The sequence below is a fragment of the Panthera uncia genome (genome assembly GCF_023721935.1).
Source record: "Panthera uncia isolate 11264 chromosome A1 unlocalized genomic scaffold, Puncia_PCG_1.0 HiC_scaffold_16, whole genome shotgun sequence".
NCBI lineage: Eukaryota > Metazoa > Chordata > Mammalia > Carnivora > Felidae > Panthera > Panthera uncia.
Window position 1 is genome coordinate 66,995,303 of NW_026057576.1, and position 24,021 is coordinate 67,019,323.

The 24,021-nt window shown below is 52.8% G+C and overlaps 2 protein-coding genes across 5 annotated transcripts in view; one reads left to right on the forward strand and one right to left on the reverse strand.

The window, feature by feature from the left end:
* FARP1 (FERM, ARH/RhoGEF and pleckstrin domain protein 1) overlaps window positions 1-17,916 on the forward strand; it is a 294,004-nt gene extending 276,088 nt beyond the window's left edge. For all 3 annotated transcript variants that reach the window (XM_049647489.1, XM_049647490.1, XM_049647488.1), the window contains exons 18-27: window positions 1,447-1,684; window positions 4,689-4,819; window positions 9,150-9,218; window positions 9,416-9,505; window positions 10,144-10,226; window positions 10,302-10,414; window positions 11,740-11,906; window positions 15,548-15,655; window positions 16,189-16,340; window positions 17,774-17,916. In XM_049647489.1, coding sequence (XP_049503446.1) covers window positions 1,447-1,684; window positions 4,689-4,819; window positions 9,150-9,218; window positions 9,416-9,505; window positions 10,144-10,226; window positions 10,302-10,414; window positions 11,740-11,906; window positions 15,548-15,655; window positions 16,189-16,340; window positions 17,774-17,855 — 1,233 coding nt within the window. In that variant the 3' untranslated portion in view covers window positions 17,856-17,916. The remainder of the gene's footprint in view (window positions 1-1,446; window positions 1,685-4,688; window positions 4,820-9,149; window positions 9,219-9,415; window positions 9,506-10,143; window positions 10,227-10,301; window positions 10,415-11,739; window positions 11,907-15,547; window positions 15,656-16,188; window positions 16,341-17,773) is intronic.
* A 4,513-nt stretch (window positions 17,917-22,429) lies between these two features.
* STK24 (serine/threonine kinase 24) overlaps window positions 22,430-24,021 on the reverse strand; it is a 125,502-nt gene continuing 123,910 nt past the window's right edge. For both annotated transcript variants that reach the window (XM_049647496.1, XM_049647495.1), the window contains exon 11: window positions 22,430-23,473. In XM_049647496.1, the coding sequence (XP_049503453.1) occupies window positions 23,437-23,473 (37 nt within the window). In that variant the 3' untranslated portion in view covers window positions 22,430-23,436. The remainder of the gene's footprint in view (window positions 23,474-24,021) is intronic.

Here is a 24,021-nt window from a genome sequence, read left to right on the forward strand (position 1 = left end):
GACACAAAGCCAGAACCAGGGCAGTGACTGTGCAGAGAAAGATGGTAACAGCCTTGACGTTTTTAGGAGGTAGAATCAGAAGGACTTGGTGAAGGATTCAAAAAAAAAAAAAAATGGAATCCGGAATGCTTTCCTGGTTTTTCCGTCCTGGATAACCAGCTAGTGGCGGCATCCATCCTGAGGTTACAGAATCATGGGGCGGCCCCACTTGAGGCAGGTGGTGTTGGGTTTCCACCTGGACTCACCGCGTTTCAGGCTCTTTGCGAAGCCTTTGGGGAGCGTGGAAATGTAGATGTGGGGTGGTCAGCACATGGACGGCAAGCCCACTCCCGGGAAGGAAGTCTTGAGGACAACTGTTCTCTTGTCCTGGATGTTCTTGTGCCATCTTGTTACCCTTACCTGTAAGGTAAGGGAATCTACTCTTACCTTGCGATTCCCCACCTCCCTTAAGGACTTAATTCCTCCTTTAATGCTCTATTCTCAAACCCTCTATCCTCTTACCCTCGTCAGTCTCTACCACCAGCTATTACAGGAAGGGAATATTCAATAGCATGTGTTAAATATAGTAAAGCAGACTTTATTCAGGACCATTGGGACTGGGTAGGGTCCACTGCTGTGGGGGAGAGAGACTGGGCTCAACTCTGAATACAGCATGGGCAAGCGGGGACTTCTAGCCAAGGGGCGGGGTGGGGGGTCAGAGGATGGGAAGGTACAAAGAGGAAACATTGGGGATAAATCGGGTTCTGGCTGAACCAACCAGACAGGATTCTTTGCTGAAGGCAAGGTGATCGCACATCACCTGGGGATGGTAAGAGATGAGGAACCCAATGTCAAGGGTGGCCAGACGTCAAGGGCCGGGGGTTCCAGTTAGGCTTAGTAGGATTTTTGCTAAAACTGGCTTTTCATAAGGAAGCTCCCAGACCAGTCAAGGAGAAGCCTCAGGAGCCTGCAGAAAACATGGTCAAGTAAAGTATCTTTGTCAGACCCCCATAGAGTAGGCTCTGTGTCTAATTCTCACCCAGCGCTCCGGAATGGAGCAGGGCAGGTGGCTCATGGCAGATGCTTCCTTACCGAGAAGCAGAAGGGAGGCGTTTAACAGAAATGCGTAGCTGTAACTATATGACACCTATTGAATTGGCCCTGGGCTCTTCTGACATTTAGAAGGAAAGCACAGCCCCCTGAAGGAGCTCCTGTCTATTAATTCCCCTCAGTTTTGCCAGCCTCACCTCTAATATGGCATATACGTCTCCTATGCCAATTAAAACGCATAATGCTTCCCTAGAGGTTTTTTCTTCATCCCGAGAGCCTAACGGAAATAACGAAATCAATAGCGAATGGGAAAGCTCGAAGTAGAATGAAAGGAAGCCACGAAAGGCCAGGGTGATGTTCACTTCTGAGAGTCGGGCCCGGTGGAACGCGTGTGCGCTCGTGTCTCGCCCCCACCAGCAACTGGCGGCTCACCTGTGGAAGCACAGTGAAGCTTTGGAGGCGCTGGAGACGGGCATCAGGAGCTCGCGGCGGCTGGAGAGCCTGTGCAGAGACTTCGAGCTGCAGAAGGTGTGCTACCTGCCGCTCAACACCTTCCTCCTGCGCCCGCTGCACCGGCTCATGCACTACAAGCAGGTCCTGGAGCGCCTGTGCAAGCACCACCCGCCCAGCCACGCAGACTTCAGGGACTGCCGCGGTGAGCGAGGGGCAGGGCCTGCCGCAGGGAGCGAGGGGCGGGGCCTTGCGATCACGTGGAGGGGGGGGTGGGGCGCGTGCTGCTTTTTAGCACAGGGCCCAGCACTTTCTGTTACCTCTTGGTCTTTCCATAACGGAAGTGATAACGGTCATTAGGACCTCTCTCCTCCTTTGGTCCTGGGTAGTTTAGCGCAAAGAACCCTGGGGAAGGCCCACTTAGAGTCGGCTCCCCACCCCCACTAGGAAGCATCCCTCTCCCTAGGTGGTTGAAACCTTTGACCCTCCTGGGATCAGCTACGGAAAACAGCCTGCAATAAGTGCTTCAGCTAATTACCGCTGGGCGTCTGTCATGTGCCAGTCACCTTAAGAAGCACCTCACCTGATTCATTCTGTCTCCCCTTGCTCACTTGCTCTCTCTCTCTCTCTCAAAAACAAAAAGAAGAGCCTTACCTGAATTGACTCATAATTTTCACGACCAGCCTACAAAAGGCAGGGGTGAGCTCATTTTACATATAGAGGCTACTGAGACCAGAGAGGTTAAGGAACATGCCCAGAGTCACACAGCTAGAAAGCAAATGACTTGGAACCTAAACCCAGAGCCCACATGCTTGACCATCCTATCCTTCTGTCATGACGATATTACCCACTGTCGCTCACTCAGCCCTGGGCCAGGTATCTTACCAATATTAACACCTTGACTCCTTTAATAACCAACAACTCCAACCACAATAAATATTGTTTCCCCACTTTACAGATAAGATACCTGGGCCACTGCTATCTCTCTCTTATTATAAACGCCTCCCATCTGCGTTCTCTTTTTCTAAATGCACCTCTTACTGTTTTGTTTAAAACCTGGGTAACACCAGATTCCCTCGGGCTACCGTCAAAACTTCCTGTTGCCCCTGAACAACATCGAGCACCTGCTGTGTATTGGGCATATGAAAGTGAGTGACGCAGATGTGGCCCCCACGCATGGGACCCGCTGGTGGGCACAGAGGGGAAGACACCTGGACAGTGACTGCCCTGTGATCTGACCTGGCCTTCAGGGCTTAGCGGGAGCTCTCTGAGGGAAAGGATATCTTACCTTTACAGCTAAGGTATAAATAGGAGTTTTCCCAGTTGGGGGGAGGGTGTGCAGTATGAAGCTGGGAACGGCACGTACAGAGGTCCAAGGGGAACAGAGACTGTGGGAACACCCCAGAAAGTAGAAGTTCTGTATGGAGCTCAGAGGGATAGCAGCAGAACTGAGACTGCCAAAGTAAGCAGACTCAGATCCCGTGGGGTCTCATAAACCCCAGAAGACCGCAGTCATGAGCAAAGGGAAGATAGGAAGGGCTTTAAGGAAGGAAATGGAGACGTGGGCTTGTTGCAGAAAGTCAATCCTTTGGTATGTAGGATATGTAGAGGAATCGTACAGGTTCATTTCTTAAAAGATAACCCCAGAGAAGTTTTGGTGAAATGATGAAGACATTGGCAGTTCACGGAAGGGGACAGAAACGGCTGGTGACGTGGTTTTGGTTTGTCACACATAGGTCATTAGTCTTTAAGACCATGGTGCTTTGTGCCTCTGCACCTCGGTATAGTCTGTTCCTTCTGCTTGGAGTCGTTACTGCCACTACTCGCCCTCTCCTGGCACAGGGTTCCTCCTCCTAGGAGCCTGGAGGTTGCGCCTGACCCTCGAGGTCGGGTGACCCTCTCCACCCGCCTGCCTTGTCTTATATACCAGTTGCCAGTTGGCCACACCCGGGTGGGAGGACTTAGAATTGTATGGCTGGATCAGCCAGAAAGGTGAAGGACATCTTTCATTCCACATGTACTGTCCTTGGCTGGCTTGCCCAGCTGGCATTTTACAGAACAATCCCGGTAAAAAAAAAAAAAAGTCTGTCGTTGACAACTAAATGGAAAAAGCATCGGTTACCTAGCTTAAGACCTAAGGTAGCATGGTTGTGAAAAGGCTGGGGGAATATGTTTACTACTCTTGAGGGATGTAGTGTGTCAAGAGCCATTCTCGAGATGCCTCCCCATGAGCGCTCAGGGACCAGGGTGCCATCTTTTTCCTCTTAGAGCCTCCTCAGTCCCCCCCCCCCACCCCCACTAAGCATTCAGTGCCCAGTGACTGTTTATTGGACTAAGCTGGCCAGTAAATGTCTGAAGATTGAGCAAGTCCTGGGTTTTGTCACTAAGGCTGGGACAAGGCATTCTGTGATAAGCCGGGAAGAATTTAATTTGCATCCCCAGGGAGAAAGCAAGGATCACTTCCCTTCCAATGTTGAAGTGCTGGGGGCGAGGAGGTGTTTAGTGTTCTGAAGACTGGCATTCAGTTGACAAGTATTGCTTGACGAAAATACCTAAATAGCTACTGTGGGTTTACATGTCACCCAAATGTGTCCTAAGGGGACAGGAGCTCCTTTTCCAGATCAGATGCCTCCCAGTGTAGGGAAGACCCTCTCGTGAGTGCAAACTCCAGCTTCCTTTTGCCATCATTCTTCGCAACCGTCTTGGCAAAATGTGATTTCTGCAGAAGGAAGGACTGGGGTGTGCTGGAATGTTAGTTGCCCAGAAGCGTCACACTATCAAGGAGACTCTCTCACAGAAAGATCCCCTGTCTGCCCCAGATTTTTCTGTGGCCTCTCTATCCTCTCTGTCCTTCCCAGGTAACAGGAGGTGGATAGAAACTTGTGCCCTGAGGACAAAATTCTAGTTCGTATTCCCCTGCGATCCCCTCTGTGCCAAGTGATTCCAGTGGAAAGACAGCTATCCACCACATAGCCACAAAGGGGCCGTTTTCATTTCCAAGATGCTTTGGGGAAACTCAAGCAAATAAATTCATATTGCAAATTTTTATTTGTTAGAGATTTTTATTAGAAATAGCAGTGTTTTCCCCTAGAAGGACAGCCTCTATCTTAGGGCGGCTACTGGAGGATATCGCCCCCGGAAGTCTGATGGGAAAACAGACCCTCGTCCGCCATTAATGCTGCCATTTCCGGTTCTGTTCCCTTGGTCAGCTGCTCTGGCAGAGGTTACCGAAATGGTGGCACAGCTTCACGGTACGATGATCAAGATGGAGAATTTCCAGAAGCTGCATGAACTCAAGAAAGACTTGATTGGCATCGACAATCTTGTGATTCCGGGAAGGGTAAGTAAGCAAGCTGTTAGAGGTGAAGCCAGAAAGGCAATGTTTAAGTGACTTAAATGTGAACCTTTTGAATACGGGCTCTCCAGTTTAAGATCTCCCCCTTCTGAGTGAAGTGGCTTCCTTCCAGCTGTGAGACAGTTGGGACAACGCCTTGAACATGACGGCGTCACTATCACTCCCCAATTTTGGGTCAGAAGGAGATAAAGCAAGGCTATGACCTCCTTTTTCTCCTTCCTGGTTGATTTGCTAATTTACTTTTTTCCTACCGTATTCTGACAGGATTGGAGACATCTTATTTTACTTTTTTAAAGTTAAGTAAATGAAAACGGAAGCCAAGGAGCAATACTTGTTTAATTTTTTTTTTTTACATTTATTTATTTTTGAGAGACAGAGCACGAGTGGGGGAGGGGCAGAGAGAAAGGGAGACACAGAATCCAAAGCAGTCTCCAGGCTCTCAGCAGATGTTCAACACAGAGCTCAACGTGGGGCTCAGACCCACAAACCGTGCGATCATGACCTGAGCCGAAGTCAGACACTAAACCGACTGAGGCGCCCAGGCACCCTGAAAAATACTTTTTTAAAACAATCGGGTAGAATGGTGATACAAAGGCAGAGGAAAATTCGTGCACAAAAGCACATAAGTTCCGTATGATGAAAAGAATTTTTAAAAGATGCAATTTTCTGTGCATAATATGATTTTAATTCAGAATTAAAATAACATTTTAGCCAAAACGTGATCCTAGGAGAGATGCACGTTCACTTAGGCCATTAACGTTCACCTACCCAGCACCCTTCATGAAACGTAGGCCACCCACAGTGAAGTGGGGCCTCGTGGGGCACACACGCTCCTTCCAGGCCGAGGGGAATGTGAAAACACATAGCAGCCTGCTTTCAGTTCTTTTCCCAGGAAACAATCATTGCCCAGGGATCAAAGATATTAGGGGGTACAACTCATCAACTCTCTCCATGGGATCTTTATCTCTAGGGCTCCCCCATTTCAAAGTTCACATCACCCAGGTTCCAGAGAAAATTTTAGCGTCTTTGATCTGCCTCGTATCTGCCTTAGCCTTCAGACAGGTGCCGTGTCCGGTTTGCCAGGGGCTTTCAGTCTTGTTCGACAGGCAGCTGCCCCGGAGACTTGAAGTCTGTAAGACAGGGAAGATGAGGGAACCCCGTGTGTGTCTGGGTGTTTCTGCCAGGGAGCCTAATGACAAGACTGACCGGAAAACTGTTTGTGAAAGATTGTCAGAACAGGTGTATGTGGTAAATGCTGGGGGAGGAGGGGACGGTGAAAGTGGGGATTTATTTCGGCTCTGCTGGTGAGAACATTCTCCCAGGCCTCAGCACACAATGACCACGTTTACCCATCCACGCAGAAGCCTTAGTAAAGGCCACTGGAATCGGTATGATTTTTTTCTTAACTTTGGATGTTCTAAAATATATAGCTGGGGCACCTGGGTGGCTCAGTCGGTTGAGCGTCCGACTTCGGCTCAGGTCATGATCTCACGGTTCGTGGGTTCGAGCCCCATGTCAGGCTCTGAGCTGTCAGTACAGAGCTTGCTTTGGATTCCCTGTCTCCCTCTCTCTGCCCTCCCCTGCTCTCTTTCAAAAGTAAACAATTATTTTAAAAAGTATTTTTTAATAAATAGAGGTCATTATTGCTTATAAAGGTAACCACCTTATTTCCATATTCTTGTGTTCATCAACCAGCCTCAAGTCAACTCTGAATGAAATGGGAAGGAGGGAGTCACAGGCCTTCAGGGGAACAAGTTCTAAAATGGGGTATCATTCCATGTACCAAAGCTAATTGATTATCATTAATTTAAATTACCAAAGAACCTAAGGGGTGGGGGGGAAGGCTCTGGTTTGTCTATAGGTAGAATTTTAAAAATTGAGATTTGAACGTGAGCACATAATTTTGGAGACGCCCCCTGGGCTACACGCAGTGGCAGTGTGATTCCTAGCTTGGCGTTCGGCGTAATCCTTGCTCACCCTCCTACAGGGGTCAGCCTGAGATTGCACCACGTCCAGGAGGGCAGGCGTTTTCCCTGAGACAGAAATGCCACAGCACTTTGGGCCTGAGTCAGCCCCCCCACCCCGTAGAACAATGTGCTGTGGGCCGCCTTCCCGGTAGAGCAGCAGGGACTGGAGGGGTGGGGGTGGGGGGGCTTTGTTTGGTTAAAACTCACAGATGTGGACTGCATTTCCCTCCAGAAGGAAGCAGCTCGCTCTTAAGGACATTAGGGGCCTTTTCCCCCACCCTCTTCTGTGGTTTAAAAAAAATTCTAGGCGCGAGAACTTTTCTGTCTCCAGCCCCAGACACTGACATCTGAGTCCACAGCCCTTCTGCTCCGTGCCGCTGAGGCCTGCCAGACATGCAGACGTGCTCCCTTGTCTTTTTTGCAGTGAGTGTCCCAGGCCACCCTGTGTTCCACACAGGCAACAGCTGAGCTCCCTCAAGATTTGTTGGGAGACACACGTGTTCCAAATGTGCGGCAGGAGAGCAGGTTAGGGCCCCCATCCCGCTCTCACCGCCTTTCGGTGATGAAAGCGGCCCCCCAGATATCATCTCCTCGTATCGCCTTGTTGATGTCCGACAGCATCCATCCCGGGGTCCTGAAGGGATTTATTATGTGTTCCTTTGTTGGTCCCCAAAACACATCCGTTAAATTGTGGGCAGACACGGTCTTTGATCCACATTTCATAAAAAACAGAGCATTGAATCAGGCTGTGCAAAAGTCTATAGGATCAAAATGAGTTGGCTGAGTCCTTGGCTCAGTAGCTGCCGTGAGCACAGAGAAAGCTGCTGGCAGGTGCTCTAGAAATCTGTTGCTAAGTAACAAACTACTCCAGTACTTGGTGGCTGGAAACAACTTTTCAGTATATGTCATGGTTTTGTGAGTCAACAGTTGGACAGGGTTCAGCCAGGTGATTCTTCTGCTCCCTGTGACATTGACGGGGGTCCCAGATGGGTTAGTCTGGAGGGTTCAAGGCGGACACCTGGCAGGGACCTCTGGAGGCTCAGCTGGGACCGTGCACCACAGAGCCCATCCATGAGAGGCCTTGCTGGCTGACCCTGCGTTCAGCGTGCTCCTTCTTCTATGTGCAGCTCAGGGCTCCGTGAGCAAGTGTTCCCAGGGACAAAGCGTAGGCCACATGTGGTTTTATGACCTAGTCTTGGAAGTCACATAGTGTGTGTTCCACACTCTGTTGGTCAGATCAGTCCCCAGCCCACCCACATCCAAGGGAAGGGGACAGAGACTCCGCCGGAAAAATGTTAACGGACCTGCAGCCACATTTTAGAAGCAACGCTATGGAGAAGTTAGGCGGTTCCTTAATAAGTTAGCCATAGAATTTCCCCATGACCCAGCCATTCCGGTCCTCTATGTAGACCCAGAACTGACACGGGTGTTTAAACAAACACTTGAACGTGAATGTCCATCATCCCTCTGGTGAGCCTATAAACACAATGTGATATGTCCATATGACAAAATAGCCCCAGGAAGGAGGGAACTTCTGGTACATACTACAGTGTGGATGGAACTTGAAGACAGGAGAAGTGAATGAAGCCAGACACACAAAAGGTCACATATGACAAGATTCAGTTTACATGAAATATCCAAATAGGCAAATCCATAAAGAAAGAAGACAGATTGGTGGGAGCCAGGCGCTGGGGAAAGGGGAGAGGGAGAGTGACCACTGATCGGGTACGGGGTTTCCTCTTGGGTGATGAAAATTTCCCCACCTAGAGGAGTAGTGGGTATGCTGAGTGCATAAAGGTCACAAATGGTACATTTAAATGTATTTTATCACAATTTAAAAAATAGTTTTGTGGGGTTTTAAGTGCCCCAAATGACGCATGGCCTCCGGGGCTTATTAGTCTTGGGGGGAGGAGTTCCTGACACCCATTTGCTGCTTCTTGTTTGATCCCAGAACACAGTTCACTTGTTTCTAAGAACCAGAGCTGAGTCATGGAGCAGGTTCTCTGTCCCTTACTCTCCTGTGGCTCATCTATCTCCCCAGCCCCCTGCTGCCACTCTGTGGCCTCTGTCCCCTCCCCTCGCAGCTGGAAACCCAGGGCCTGGGGATTAAGGGCAGAGTCCCAGGCTCGCAAGGGGGCCTCTGAGCACTGCTTTCTCTGCGAGTGGAACTGACCGTCGTCCCTGCCTCGTGGGCTCCTGGGAAGCTCAGCATGGCATTCAGTAAACTGTAACCACGACCGCTATAGTTTGCACCGGGACGGGGACCCTGGCACGAGGCAGCCACAGTCTCCGTGTGGACGCAGGTGTGCGTGCTCCCAGCCGAGCCTCGGGGTCTGTTTCGTCCGCAGGAATTCATCCGCCTGGGCAGCCTCAGCAAGCTCTCCGGCAAGGGGCTCCAGCAACGCATGTTTTTCCTGGTGAGTGCTGATGGCCGTTGGTCGGGTCCCCGGGCTGACCCTGGGCCACCTGGGAGGAGGGAGGAGCAGCCTGCGCTGCTCAGACTGGAGCTGCCGAGACCAGGGAGTTGCCGGGGAGGTTCCGAAAACCTGCTCTGGGCACCTGCTGTTTCAGTGTGGCCCTCCCGTCTCATCCGCACTTGTCCTTGCTCCTCTAGTTCAACGACGTCTTGCTGTACACGAGCAGGGGGCTGACGGCCTCGAATCAGTTTAAAGTGCACGGGCAGCTCCCGCTGTACGGCATGACTGTGAGTATGCGCCGTGGGCATAAGATCGGGGATCCCGCCCTGCGGGCTGCAGGCAGTTCTCAGGCCCGATAACAGGAGCAGGAGCCCATAACGTGAAGCAGGCACCTTGGGCCTTGTTTGGGCTCCCCAAGAGGGGCTCAGGACATGGCTCATCCTGCATGCAGGATGCCTGCGTACATTTCTTCTACAATCAAGTGAGGAAGCGAGCTGACATGGCCATGAGGTCTGAATCTGCCTTTTACTTCCTCTTGCCTGGCGCTGGGGGCCCTGAAAGACCATTCTCCCCATCCACATGGAAAGGCAGAGCCCCCGCCCAATCGAGCAGCCATCTGTCTTTCCCCAGACGTGTGCCAGTGGACAAGTCTCCATGATCTGTGACCCTTGTTTGGCAGATGCAGACAGAATGCCAGTCTGCCCAGGATTATTTCCCTGGCTTAAACTCTCACTCCCCTCAGTGGTTGGATGAAAGGAAGTTTATGGGCTCAACCAAAAAAACAAAAAAAAAACCACTTTTGATGTTCCGAATGTGATTTTTCGGACATGGTTCCTCTGAGCTGTAGCCAGTTTAGCGAACGTTTGGAAATGCACCGCGTGTCCCCCTGCCTCTGGCAGTAACATTCTGCACACTCATCCCACAGATAGAGGAAAGCGAAGACGAGTGGGGTGTCCCCCACTGCCTGACCCTGCGGGGCCAGCGACAGTCCCTCGTCGTGGCGGCCAGGTAACTCCTGACCTCTCACCTGCTTCTCCTTCCACCTGCTGTGGTCTGAAGACCTGACGTCTGCCTCTTCTTCAGCTCTAGATCCGAGATGGAAAAGTGGGTCGAGGATATACAAATGGCCATCGACTTGGCAGAGAAAAGCAGTGGCCCCACTCCCGAGTTCCTGGCCAGCAGCCCCCCCGACCACAGTGAGTGTGGAGGGAGAGGCTTCCCTGGTGCCCCCCCAGGCGCGTCACCTCCAGGCACTAGCCTCGGGGGAGTGCGGGGGACAGCTCTGGCTGATGGAGGGAGGGTATCCCGCTGCACTTAAAAATCACCCGACTACGCTCCTTATCAGGGAAATACAAATCAAAACCACACTCAGATATCACCTCACGCCAGTCAGAGTGGCCAAAATGAAGAAATCAGGAGACTATAGATGCTGGAGAGGATGTGGAGAAACAGGAACCCTCTTGCACTGTTGGTGGGAATGCAAATTGGTGCAGCCGCTCTGGAAAGCAGTGTGGAGGTTCCTCAGAAAATTAAAAATAGACCTACCCTATGACCCAGCAATAGCACTGCTAGGAATTTACCCAAGGGATACAGGAGTACTGATGCATAGGGGCACTTGTACCCCAATGTTTATAGCAGCACTCTCAACAATAGCCAAATTATGGAAAGAGCCTAAATGTCCATCAACTGATGAATGGATAAAGAAATTGTGGTTTATATACACAATGGAATACTACGTGGCAATGAGAAAGAATGAAATATGGCCTTTTGTAGCAACGTGGATGGAACTGGAGAGTGTGATGCTAAGTGAAATAAGCCATACAGAGAAAGACAGATACCATATGGTTTCACTCTTATGTGGATCCTGAGAAACATAACAGAAACCCATGGGGGAGGGGAAGGGGAAAAAAAAAAAAAAAAGAGGTTAGAGTGGGAGAGAGCCAAAGCATAAGAGACTGTTAAAAACTGAGAACAAACTGAGGGTTGATGGGGGGTGGGAGGGAGGGCAGGGTGGGTGATGGGTATTGAGGAGGGAACCTTTTGGGATGAGCGCTGGGTGTTGTATGGAAACCAATTTGACAGTAAATTTCATATATTAAAAAAAAAAAAAAAATCACCCCACCAGGTGGGCTCCTATCTGTGGTTGACATTTGTGTTTAAAGCTAATAATCAAGGAACTTCCAGTTCCTAAGAGTAAAAAAGCCCCTCAGAACAGTGCGAGGGAGCAGGGAAGTCCTCTCTTCTGGGCCAGCACGGCGGCTCGTGGTCCAGAAGGTCCGTGTGCAGGGAGAGAACCCCAACCCCAGCGCTCAAGTGTGTTAGGGGCTCCCCGGCACGCACACCTGGGGTGGGACCCCGACAAGAGATGGCTGCTAACGTGGCTTCTTCTCTGGGGGCGCACGGGGCTCCCCAGGGGAGTGCCCCTGGCCGTCCAGTCCCACTCAGCACCAGGGAGGGTCCCCAAGGGGTCCTTTCCTGGCCAGCAGACGTCTGAAGCGCTGCCTTTTGCCGCCTCCCACAGAGTCCCCCGATGAGACCGCGGTGGCCGACCAGGAGTCGGAGGACGACCTGAGCGCGTCGCGCACGTCGCTGGAGCGCCAGGCCCCGCACCGCGGCAACACCATGGTGCACGTGTGCTGGCACCGCAACACCAGCGTGTCCATGGTGGACTTCAGCGTCGCCGTGGAGGTACGGGCCGCCCGCGCGGTGCTCGCTCACTCTCGTTCTCCAGGCCGTCGCCGCGCCGTCCCTCCTCTCGCAGAGCTGGCTGTGGGGCGGCCGCTATCCATGCGCACCGGCGCGTGGACAGAGGCCCCAGCGCGGGCGGGGTACAGGTGTCGGGAACCCCCCGTCCCCCCAGGCAGGTGTCCAGGGAGGCAGTGGGGTCAGAAAGCTGGTGCCAGCCAGGGCCATGCGGGCCGCGGTTCACGGATGAAACCCTAGGACACAGCACACGGTCCCCTCCGATGCCGGGCTGCTGCCCCCAAACCTGCTTCCGGGGGTGCCATCTAGCAGAGGCGCCGGAGTATCTTGTTAAACCCGAAAACAATTCCCAAACGGACCTGGCCCGAGAAAATGTCCCGGGAGGCTGTGGGCCGAGAACGGCGGTTTGTTTTGCTTTTTGAAGCAACAGTGTTGGGAACGTGCCAAACCCTTCTTGATGGCTAGTCTGTGGGGACTGTCTGGGATTGTTCTCCAGAAGTGACCTTCACGGCTCCACAGAGCTGCTTTTGTGGAGTTCCCTGCCACAGAGAGTGTCCTGAAACCCGCGCCTGTCTGAACACATCCTCAAGAGGACACGTCCGAGGCCCAGGCCCTCCTGTTGGCTGGCAGCGGACGTCCCCTCTCCTTCGACCCCACAGGGCCGGACTTGGTCCTCCTGCCCGGCCCCCTTCCCACTGTGGGGCTGGAGAATTCTCCCCTGAGCGGGAAGGAATCGAGTCTGTCCAGCCGGTCCAGGGAAGCAGGAGGAGGTGCGTCACTGAGGGGTGGTCTTTGCGCCACTTTAGACGGACCTCCGCGGGGTGTGGGCAGAACGAAGCGTGGGAGGTTGGTAGGACTGGAGCCCCCTTTTTAAGCCCTGGAGGCACTTAGGCCGCTCAGGCGCAGCAGACACTGGAGTCAGGTGGGTCCCGGACACGTCCTCAAGGCCAGCTCTTCCCGGTGACGGGCCTGCGCAGTCAGTCCCGTGTGCGTCATCAGGTGAGTGTACAGAACCCAGTCAGCAAAGCGGCCCTCAGGCCAGCCCCGCCCACCCTTGGCTGTTCGCAGTGCAGGAACTGAGAACGGGGTTGGACGTTTTTAAATGGCTACTACACGTATCTGATTTTGCCTGTCTGACGAGCCTCACTATACACCATCTGGCCCTTTGAGGAAGTCTGGCAGCCGCCACAGCCCCTGGGCGTGTGGGTTTAAGGAGCAGTAATGTGGGCTGAATACTCATGGAATTGGCTGGTCTGTTCCTCTGCAGGTGCCCCCGGCCTCACCACGGGCACATGGCATCAGTTTAGTGTCTGTGATGGGCCCCTTCGGTGCCAGGCACGTGCCGCCCCCCCCCCCCCCCCCCTTCCCCCAGGTCCTCTGATCCCGCTGGGTGATAGGGGCGGGGAGCAGGCAGTTCGTTCCCCTCCTGATGGTTGCTGAGCCCCATGCCCGGAACCTCTTCCCGTCCCATCTCCTGCAGGACCCGTGCAGGTGGAGACGTGTCCTGGGGACAGCTGGGGAAGGCAAGGTGTGCCCCCAGGGTTATGGGCAAGCCAGGAGCATGCGGGATAGGGGTGGTCCACGTAGGAAGGCCAGTGGAGCGTTCTCGTGTCCTAGACTGGAGTTGGCAGGTGCCGGAGGCCTGGGGAGGGGTGGGCAGTCTGGATGCAGGGGAGGACCAGGATGGAAGGGACAGCACTGACGGGGGATCTGTGGGGGGGGGGGGGGGGGGGGGGTCTCTGTGGGCTTGCCGGGCTGCCAGAACGCATTGCCACGGACTGGTTAATGGGAAGTTCGTCCCTCGTGGTGCTGGAAGCTGAGGGAGGCTCCAGCCCCAGGAACGGCCAGAACTCCTTGGGTGTTTCTTGGCTGGTAGATGCATCACCCCTGCCTCCATCCCGCCCGGAGGTCTCCCCGGTGTGTGTTATAAAAAAGACGCCGGTTACCACATCAGGGCCCACCCTACCCCAGTACGACCTCATCTTCACCTTGACATCCACACACACCCTATTTCCAAATCAGGTCATGTCCACAGGTACCAGGGCTTTGGATTTGAACCTATCTTTGCAGGAGACACAATCCGGTCCGGAATAAAGACTGAGCAGTGATGTGAGCCAGGAAGAGGGCAGAGCAGAGGCCTTTCCTCCACTGGGGATTGGGGGAGTCCAGGAGAGGGGGCCACTGTGAAAGTGAGGAAACGGGGCGTCTGGGTCACGGATGTTGTCCTGCCCGGTAAAGGCAGCAGAAGGGGACTGGCCCACGTTGGAGGCAGACCTGAGTCATCTGCCCCAGTGGGTTCAGCCTCTAGAGAGCAGTGTCAGAGAAAAGGTGGCAGAGTTTCGGGGCCGCGTGACCTGAGGAGACAGACGTGTACCCAAGTGAAGCCACGGGGAGAGGAGTTTGAGTGCAGTTCGTGACCACAGGGGCCACTAGGACAGCGGGGAGCTTTCAGAGAGTCTGAACGTGGCATGTTCCAGAAAGGTGGCCGTGGGAAGTTAGCACCTCCCCGTGGACCTGCCTAGAATTGGGGCAAGGCGTGTACACGCTGCAGGACCGGCGTTAGGAGATCTTCTGGACGCCAACAGCTGGAAGAACTAGGTTCAGTAGAAGGCAGGTGCGCTCCCTCCTTGCCTCCGGGTGACGTGTAATCATGTGTGATGCTCCCCAGTTCTGCCTATAACTCCGAATACCCTGTGTTCTTGTCACTTTCTGCCCATGGCTGGATGGCAGCTGGATAGAGTGATGCGGGGGGGATGGGGAGCTCTATCGGGCACCCCTGCTGTTTGCAGTGTCCCCCTCAGGTCAGCTAAGTCCAGGGTGGGCTCTTTCCACCTCCTTTCACCCTGAGTCAGTCTCCCCATCAGACTGTGAGCCACTCGAGGGCAGAGACGTTTACACTTCTCTCTCCTGCTGCTGCGGGGACCTTGCTTATATAGGTCATTTAATAATGCTTTATAGGAAGAGTACTGGAGGGATAGAATAAAGCAGACTCAGGTATATTTATAAATTTTTCTTAAACGTAGTAATTTGCCCGTTTGACACACAACTGTGGGACTGTGCCCAGCATCCTTTCCTGCTTTAGTCTCCCCAGTAACGAGCGGCCGGCCTTCTCCACCCAGGCCTCAGAGCTGGAGAGTTCGGGCAGGACGGCCGGCCGCGCAACGCCCCTCCGTACCCATGGTTACTCTTCCTTCAGCTCCGGGGAGTCACAGGCGGCCCCCTGCCAGGACACATTCCACTGCAGGCCAGCGTTCCCACCAAGGCCACTAGATGGCGCACAAGGCCCGCCAGCACGTCACCCAGGGTGACGGATCCTTTCCCCGTCTCTCCGAGGGACAGCAGGGCCAGTGGACGGAGCCTGATGTGCTCCTGCCGTATACCTGTGATGACAACCCCCATGAACACCTGAGGTCACAGCTGGGCGTGGGGAGCAGTGCAAATCAACCCGTAACGGGGGCCAAGAATTAAATAAGGCTCCGAGAATCCACCCGCAGGGAGAACAGCTCTCCCTCAGTCACATTCGGGAAGCCCCGCCCAGGAGTCCCGCGGACCGCGAAGACCAGGCGGCGCACTGCCGGCAAGGGCGCCCCCCACTCGTGCTCCTTACGTGCGTGCTTGTCTTTCAGAATCAGTTGTCCGGGAACCTGCTGAGGAAATTCAAAAACAGCAACGGGTGGCAGAAGCTGTGGGTGGTGTTCACGAACTTCTGCCTGTTCTTCTACAAGTCCCACCAGGTAAGTACCACATGGGACAGTGGGGACAGTACACCTGCCGGGGGGGGGCCGGCCTTCCTCTGGAAGGGAGAATGATGGGGCCCTTGAGCCACCCGCCCGGGCATGGAGGGAGGGACACGGTGTGTGAGAAGGGGTCTGGCCCTGCGCCGTGGCCCGGAGAGCCTCAGTTCTAACTGGTCTGACCTCCATCTGCAGCAATCCAGCTGAAGCCTGGTTGGTTGAGCGAGGGAGGGGGGAAGACTTCACTGAAGGTTCCTGCATGGCTCGGTCGGTTGGGGCCCCACCCTGAACTGGGAGATCCTGACTGGAGCCAAAATCATGAGTTCGAGCCCTGCATTGGGCTCTGCACTGACAATACAGAGCCTGCTGGGGATTCTCTATCTGCCTCTCTCAAAATCAGTAAAATGGAAAAAAAAAAAAAAAAAAAAAAAAAAAAGCTTATGAAGGCGCAGGGTCCCACTAGCTGGCCTGCGAGGAAGGCAGCCACTGCTCAGGCCCAAGCACCTGCAGCCCCTTCTGTTGCCTCTGTCCAGGACCATCACCCCCTGGCAAGCCTGCCTCTGCTCGGCTACTCACTCACCATTCCCTCCGAGTCTGAGGACATCCACAAAGACTACGTGTTCAAGCTGCATTTCAAGTCTCACGTGTACTACTTCAGGGCCGAAAGCGAGTACACGTTTGAAAGGTAATGACGCTTCCTTCTGCACAGGCGGCCGTAGGAAAAGGCCACCCTCTCCTGAGCCACGGGGCTTCTCCCACGTGAGCCAAGTGGACGAGGTTTATAGCAGCAGCCACTCCCTGCCCACTGCAGGCCTGGGCATTTACTCACTTCCAAAATGTCCCTGACCTTTGGTGGGGGCAGGGCAGGCCGTCCCCTTTGCCTAACATCATATCCACTTCTGTTTTCATAGAAGCAAGTAAAACTGAGACTTCCCTGGGTAGTAACATCAGTCCTTAGTCTGTACCGTGTCAGGGCCACACATGGTGCGCTTTTAAATATCTAGCGAGCGTGTTGTTTTAGTCTCTGGAGTATTGAGTCAGAATATGCCAGACTGTGCTAGGGCCGGAAGACCACTCGAGGAAAGAAGAAATCCTAATGTTTCTCAGGGTTACCTTCTTAGTAAGACTAACACGTGGTGTAAGGAGGCCCAGGAGCCACAATCCTCAGACTTTTCCCAAAATTTCAGGTAGGAATTCTGGGCCCCCAGGAATGGCATCCTGCCACTTGGGCAGGTGGTGGGGTCCTCGGGCCATAGTCCGGGCAGAGTTAATAGTCACCCGCCCACTTAGGAAGGACGGTCTCTCCTGGCCATGCTGATCACACACGGTGTGTTCCTTCGTCCCCATGGGTTCCATGAGCCCATAGGTTACGACGTTAGTTCAGCGGCAACCACACGGTGGTTGAAAACCCAAGTCAAAGCCTCCCCGTAAGGTACGCTGCTCGAAAAGCGAGCCCAGCGGAGAACTCTTCTCAAATCTGAGCCTGGCCCAGAGAACCTAGACTAGGGGGCTGATCCTAAAAAGACCAGTGATTAGAGACTTTTGAAAGCCCTGCTACCAGTTCTACGGAGGCAGGGCCTCCTCCCCTCAACACTGCCGACCCTGGAGTCCATTCGGCTGTCCAGAGGGGTGGGGGGGTCCTGTCCTGTGCATTAGAGGATGCCCAGCAGCATCCCGGCCCCTCCTACTAGAGGCCACTTGCACCCCCTCCTCCGTGACAACCCAAAACACCTCCAGACGCTGTCCACCCGGGTGGTTGAGAGCTGCCAATACACCGCAACTACCCAAACGCATATAACGGGCTGCTCGTCACCGTCCAGGAGGGAGAACAGGAAGCCACCTCACCTCCAACTGCTTCACGTGGAGCGTGCTGCCACGTCACCTGGGCACTTCCTGTGGTCTACAAAATGAGTGCCCAGGCTGGTGGTCCTCAAACCGTTCCTCAGGAGCACTTAGAGGAACCCTTAGCCTTGCTTCTGTTCACTTGGGTAGCAGGAATTCATTCAGGAACTCTTCTGCTGGAGTTGCACGTCACGTAAGTCACGATGCACGCTGAGTATCGGGACGCTCTTACGAGACCAAGTGACCCTTGACCGTCATTTCGCTTTCTGGTCTTAGGTGGATGGAGGTGATCCGCAGCGCGACCAGCTCGGCTTCCCGTGCCCACATCCTGAGTCACAAAGAATCCCACGTGTACTGATGGCAGGACCCGTTTGCTGGTGTGAGCGGTGGCTGCTTTCCCGGGAGACACTTACTTTCCCTCTGTATTAATGAAGCCTAGTAAAATTAACACCTGTCTGGAAAACAGAAACATGGTTTCACAGCAACTCTCCTCTATCTCCGCAAAACCGTCTTTAACCTTGTCTTTTCAAGCTGTTCGTGTCGTCTGAACGGAACCGTGCTCCCACCTCGGACGCTGGTGGCTCGTCCGTCCTTGTCCTGGTGGGCTCTTTCTAGCTTGTGCCAGTATTAAAACGTTGTCATTGATGTAGTGCCAAATGACGGTTTTTCTTCCACAAACTGCACCTTAAAAGCAGGACAACCACATCCGTTCAACCAAAAAAGACAGGGCAAGTGCTCTCCTTTTTCTTAAAAAAGAAAATTCTTTTGACTTATAGGCTGGTGCATTTTAAAAACAAATGGATTTTCCAATGTTTGTGATACATATGGCACAGTCTTAAGCAAAATGAGATCATTTTCCGATTTCGTTTTTTCAATCTTTCTACTTTTATAATAGTAGCAAGTTAGTAGGATTTACTTCGATTAATAAGCAATTTGCAGCACACGAAGTACGTTCCCCTTTGGGGTCTTACGCTCCAAGGAAACGCTGTTCTTGGCACAAGTTGACCAAATTGTTGAAGCGGTTCCTCTTTACAGACCGTAGCGGGTTGTGCTCTGTTCAGAGAGGCAGAAACCGAGCACGACGTCCACGGTCTCGCTGTGGTGTGTCCGACCGAAGATGCTAAGCCGTGGTGTTTGCTGTTTCATAAGCATGAGAACCCGTATGTCCGTAATCAGGGCCATTTGTGAGATGTGACGTCCGGAGGGTGGGTGCGGCCCCCGTCATACCTGTATCCTGCAACTGTGGTTTGGAATTGCACATTCAATAGTAGTATATATCGTGCCTGTCTTCAGAAAACATTCTTTCCTCCTTTTTATACTCACTGCCCCCCCGCCGCCCGCATGGGGTATCACCAGTAGCACACTGCGCATCCTCGACAGACCGCACAGGGGACACGGCTGGCGCCCACGAGGCAGAGTCCGTGTGCCTGTTCTCCGTGGAGGGCGGGGGGCTGCTATCCCCTAGTTAAACCCTTTCTGACACAGTCCAGAGGGGGCGACCGATCCAACCAGTATCTCCCAGTGCCCGCACCACAGCTGGGAAAGCCCCTTACCTAAGAAACACAGGATGACCCGACGCGGGGGAGCCGTGACTGGCGTGCATGGCAACGGCAATGTGCAAATCAATGTGCAAATGGACCAGTAGCCCGAGACATGTTAATCATTTGCCTTACGACATGTACCAGATGGTTTTAAGTACTAACAAAAGGGAATAAAAATACCTCACGCCACAATCCAGCATATTGAAGTTTTAAGGCAAAACATAACCAACCTCGTCCGGTCTTTCTTTTCGCCTAAGGTGGGCGGGTTGCGGGGAGGGAGCCGTCGAGGTGCGGGCGTGGCCGGTCCCGCAGGGGTGGGTGCGAAACAGACACACAGAGCGTGCGGGAATCTTGGTCTGTGACCGTCTGTCTGTGGCCGCCAAACTGGGGGGACAGAACCTTGCGAGGAGCCGGTCCGTGGCTATAAAAGGACTAGAACCCAAGGGATGGAAGCAAAGGGGACAGAGGGGCTGGCTTCCACTTCCTTTGTGACAAGCGGCCCCCTGGAGACCAGCTGTTTCTCCCACACCCCAGGGGTAGGACCAACTCCCTGGGAAGGTGAAGCCGTCACCAGGCAGCCGACAGGGCACAGGCAAGATCAGGAAAATGCTCTCTGTAGCAATCACCCGTCACTAAACCCTACGGGGTGTGAGGATGAGATGGTCTAGTTCAGAGTCTCCGAGGGAAGAGCCCAAACCGTGTCCGTGGTACAACTGGTTCCGTCAGCACCTCTGTGTCCCCGTGACATCAAAGCAAACGTTAGGTCCAAGTCACGTGGGCAAGTGAGACCGCTCCCAAGCTGCCGGGAACATATGGGGAGTTCCAGAGACAAACTGTACCTGAGTCCAGCCTGTAACAAAAACTGGCCTACAAACGGGAACGTAGGGGCACCTGGGTGGCTCAGTCGGCTGAGTATCTGACGTCAGCTCAGGTCACCATCTGGCGGTTCACGAGGTCGAGCCCCACAGGGCTTGCTGCCGTCAGCTTCAAAGCCTCTGTCTGCCCCCGCTTGTGTTTTCTCTCAAAGGTAAAAAAAAATAATAATAAACATTAAAAAACAAATGTATCTCACGGTTCTGGAGGCGGGAAAGCGGAAGATCAGGGCGCCGGCAGATCCGGTGTCTGGCGAGAGCCTGCATGGTTCACGGCCAGCTGTCTTCTCGCTGTGTCCTCGCAGGGCAAGGGGGGGGGGGCGGATCTCTCTTGGAAAGTCCCTAATCCCATCATGGGGGTTCCACCCTCATGACCTAACTCCCTCCCAAAGGCCCCACCTCCAAATAGCAGCGGCTTTGGGGGGGGGGGGGGAGGCGGGACTAGGGCTTTAACATAAATTCTGGGGGAGCCATTCAGCCTGTCCCCTCTACACACACGAGACCGAGTTACACAATTAATTTTCTGTGAACTTTATTGACCCTTGCGGGATACAGTACCTGTGCTTAACATGCCCTGCGGTACTCTCCCCGTTTATTGCCATGTTTTATAGCAGAAATATAGAAGCCATATTTTTTTAAGGAAATATAAAAATGTTTATAAACGGACCACGTTTTGCCAAAAGCAAGGTACAAATGCCACATGAAGAACGAACTAGACACTTCACAAGACTAACTGGACAACAAAACTGTTGGATTCAGGTGTGTGGCATGTGGTTACATCGAGATAGTCGCGGCTACCTTGCTTATTAGTGCGGCCAGCAGGGACGCAGAAAAGACGATTTCGAGAAGGCGTAAAAACCCAGCCGGACACAGCCCACTGCCTGTTTCCAAAAGGCAGCCGCTGGGTTCCACGCAGGCCTCTCCCACGCTAGGCGCGCCGCGGCCGTCTACAGTCTGTAAGTGGACAAGCTGTGGCCACAGGGCCTTGGCATCAACAGGCCTCCAAGAGCTAGCAAATCCATCCTGGACGCTGGGCTCGAGGGTCTAATGGGCAGCAGAGGTGATGTTGTCTGAGCCGGGTTCCACTGTAGCTCCGGTCCCTGGTCCTACAAAGACTTAAGTGGCTCCGCCAGCGCCGGCCTCCCCCGGTCACGAGGCCCTTGAGGGGGCACAGGTCCCACATGCCCTCAGAGGCACAGACCTCAGCTTGTGTGTGCACAGAAAGCAGCCAGCCAGAACGTGGGGAAGAGAGCCACTTTTCACACCCTCCCAAACCCCATCTCCCCCCAGAAGCTCAATCAACAGAAGACACTCACTTAAGGTCTAAAAGACTAATCTTTGCCTGGGAGACGGCTCGGTGTGTTACGGTCTAGCGACTGGAACACGTGCTGACCCTTCACACCGATTCGCTTCCCTGGAATAATCCAGTCTCCCAGTCAGCAGGACCACTGCTTCCATCTGAGACTGGCTTTGCATGTGATCTTGAGGTCACTGTCCACCTGCAAAGTGAACTCTAAATCAGAAAGCTGCCGTCTGCACCGGCCGGCTGACAATCAGACAAGCCGCCCACTCCGGGGGAACACTGCTTCGCTTCTTTGAGCGATTCTCCCGCGGTGGACAAAACGGATCTTTGGCTTATGCCTCACATAGGGAAACAAACCGTTTGCTCGTACAAAACATTCTGCTGAAACACGGAATGAAACATTCTCAAGTTCCGTCACCCAAGTTAATATTCCTGATGCAGAAACCCACACAGAGAGTCAGCAATTCATTCAGTTCTATTTCCCCCCACCAAAATGCATCCCTCGTAGAAACCAATCATTCCATTCCTAATTAAGAAATCATGATTTAATTTTAGACTCTGAAATCTACACTCCATCAGCACATCTAGACAAGCAGCACATGCCCAAACGTTTCCGGCCCAGGGCCTCTGCTCTCCCCTGGGACTTCCAGGCCGCTGTGTCGGCACCTGCCAGACCTTCCATCCCAAAGTTTAGCCGGTACCTTCCTTGCTCCCAAAATCCTGTGTCTTCCCCTTCGAGAACTGCTACGCCAGCAAGAGAGGACAACGATTTGTATCAACAAACGCAGAACAGTGCCACGTGCACCTGGTCAAGTATTACTGCAGGAATTCGATGTCCCTTCCCAGAGACCCAGAAATTTTTCCTCCTGCCTCCCACCTTGGCAAAGCCAGGTCCTGCCACAAGCCCAGAAAAATACGGACCCCTCCGGCTGACAAAGAGCAGACCCGGGCTCCTTGAAGAAAAGAAAACCCTTAAGGTCCCTGGGAAGAGAGAGCGATTTGACAACGAGCAATATTTAGCTCTACCTTCCTTTTCTGAACGGTGCAGAGGGAGCCGACCGGACATGCGGCAGGTTCACGGTGGGCTCTTCTTTCTGGAAGTGCTGAAGTGTCTCACCCTCTTCACACACACTCACGCACACACACTCACACACCTCCACGACAGGTGCACTGCCCTCTGAAGAGTCACGTTTCAAGAGTCACACTGCAGAACAAGTGCGTTATAAAATTTATTCGTGTAAGCATTCAGACACTTGTAGGTGGGGAGGATGATACGCGGGTTTCACAAGGAGCGACAGGAGATCCTACCAGAAAGGACGGTGCAGTGGGCGCGGGGCTGGCAGTGGCACAATTTCAAACAAATGTTAAGACGAGAGCACTTCATCGGGGAGCAACTTAAAATAATTAAAGCTTCATGAGGCCAGATATGTTCCGATTTAAAACACTAAGAAATAGTACCATCAAATGAAAGGAAATCAACCTCTACGGGGACCAAGAGGGCTGTCGGGCAGACGAGAGGGCGGTGTGCGTGTGTGGAGGTACAAAGAGTGTTCGCAGGAGGGGTGCTTATTATCATTAATGGCAAACCCTGCAGATACAAAAGAAAACCCAAATCACTGATCACATAATTCAAAATTTACATGTAATAAAGGCAAGGCAAGAGACTCGAGTTACGGCCTGTCAAATATTTACTCCACTGACATTATCTACAGAAGCACTCGGCCAATTTGTACACGGTGACTCCTGACACACGCCAGAAGGGTTTCCGTAAAAACAACACTATATACAATCTGTACACTGACCCACCAGAGCGATTCCCCATCTCCCGGGGAGGGGAGTGATCAACTTAAAGCAGGATACCTGAGGTTTCATTTCGGATGTGGCCTTATCGTGATCCCACATATACATTTCAGGGCCTGTTTTTGTTTTTAAAGACACTTTCCTTGATATGTGCACACTGGCTAAAATTAAAAACAAGAACCATAAAATAAAATGATCGCTTGAAGGAGCCGACCTGACCCACCCCCCCCCCGCCGGAGACTTCACGCGGTGCAGGCCGGGAGAAAGGGCGGCGCGGGGCCCCGGGACGGGCGGCTCGGGGTGGGGGGACGGCCCCCGGATGGCGCACCACTGCAGCCGAGTCAGCAAAGGCTCTCGTTGACTTTGTACGAGGAGGATGAAGAGGAAAAAAAGAAAAACAAAACCCCAAATGCCAAAGGAATTTCAGTGAGATGAAGTTCCTCCACCACTTAGAGAATATCTAGAGGGGGAGAAAAAAAAAAGAGAAACAGAAGTGAATGTCATTTCTGTAACCTCCGTGCAAAAATCCAAACCACCACCCAAATCCTACTTTTGCTGGGCAAGCCCAAGTCATAAAAAAAATTAGGCAAATATCAGCGGGTTAATCACTAAACAATGCATAAAAACTAAGAAAACTGTGATTTCGACACAACTTTTCACAGGTTAAATTCAGTCCATGGAAGAACTGAAAGTCTATAACGGAAAGTGAGAACACGTTTGGTCTCTTCAGGAAAGAATTGAAGAACAGAACAATAAATGGCGTGGCTTTGCTTACAGTCCATTTTTTAAAATTAAGGAAGCAGTAAAACCCAAACACATACACATGGCTAGATTACAGATGGGCACAAGAAAACCCATTTTGGCCACAAAAATATCGATGCTCGTTCACGTAATCCACTTCCTAGAACTGTTTCAGAAATGGAGTCCAAAGAAGGAGCTGTATATTTTGCACAAAGTTGCCTCTTAGATTTTTTGTAATTGTAAAACAGGGAACAACTTTGATGTCCA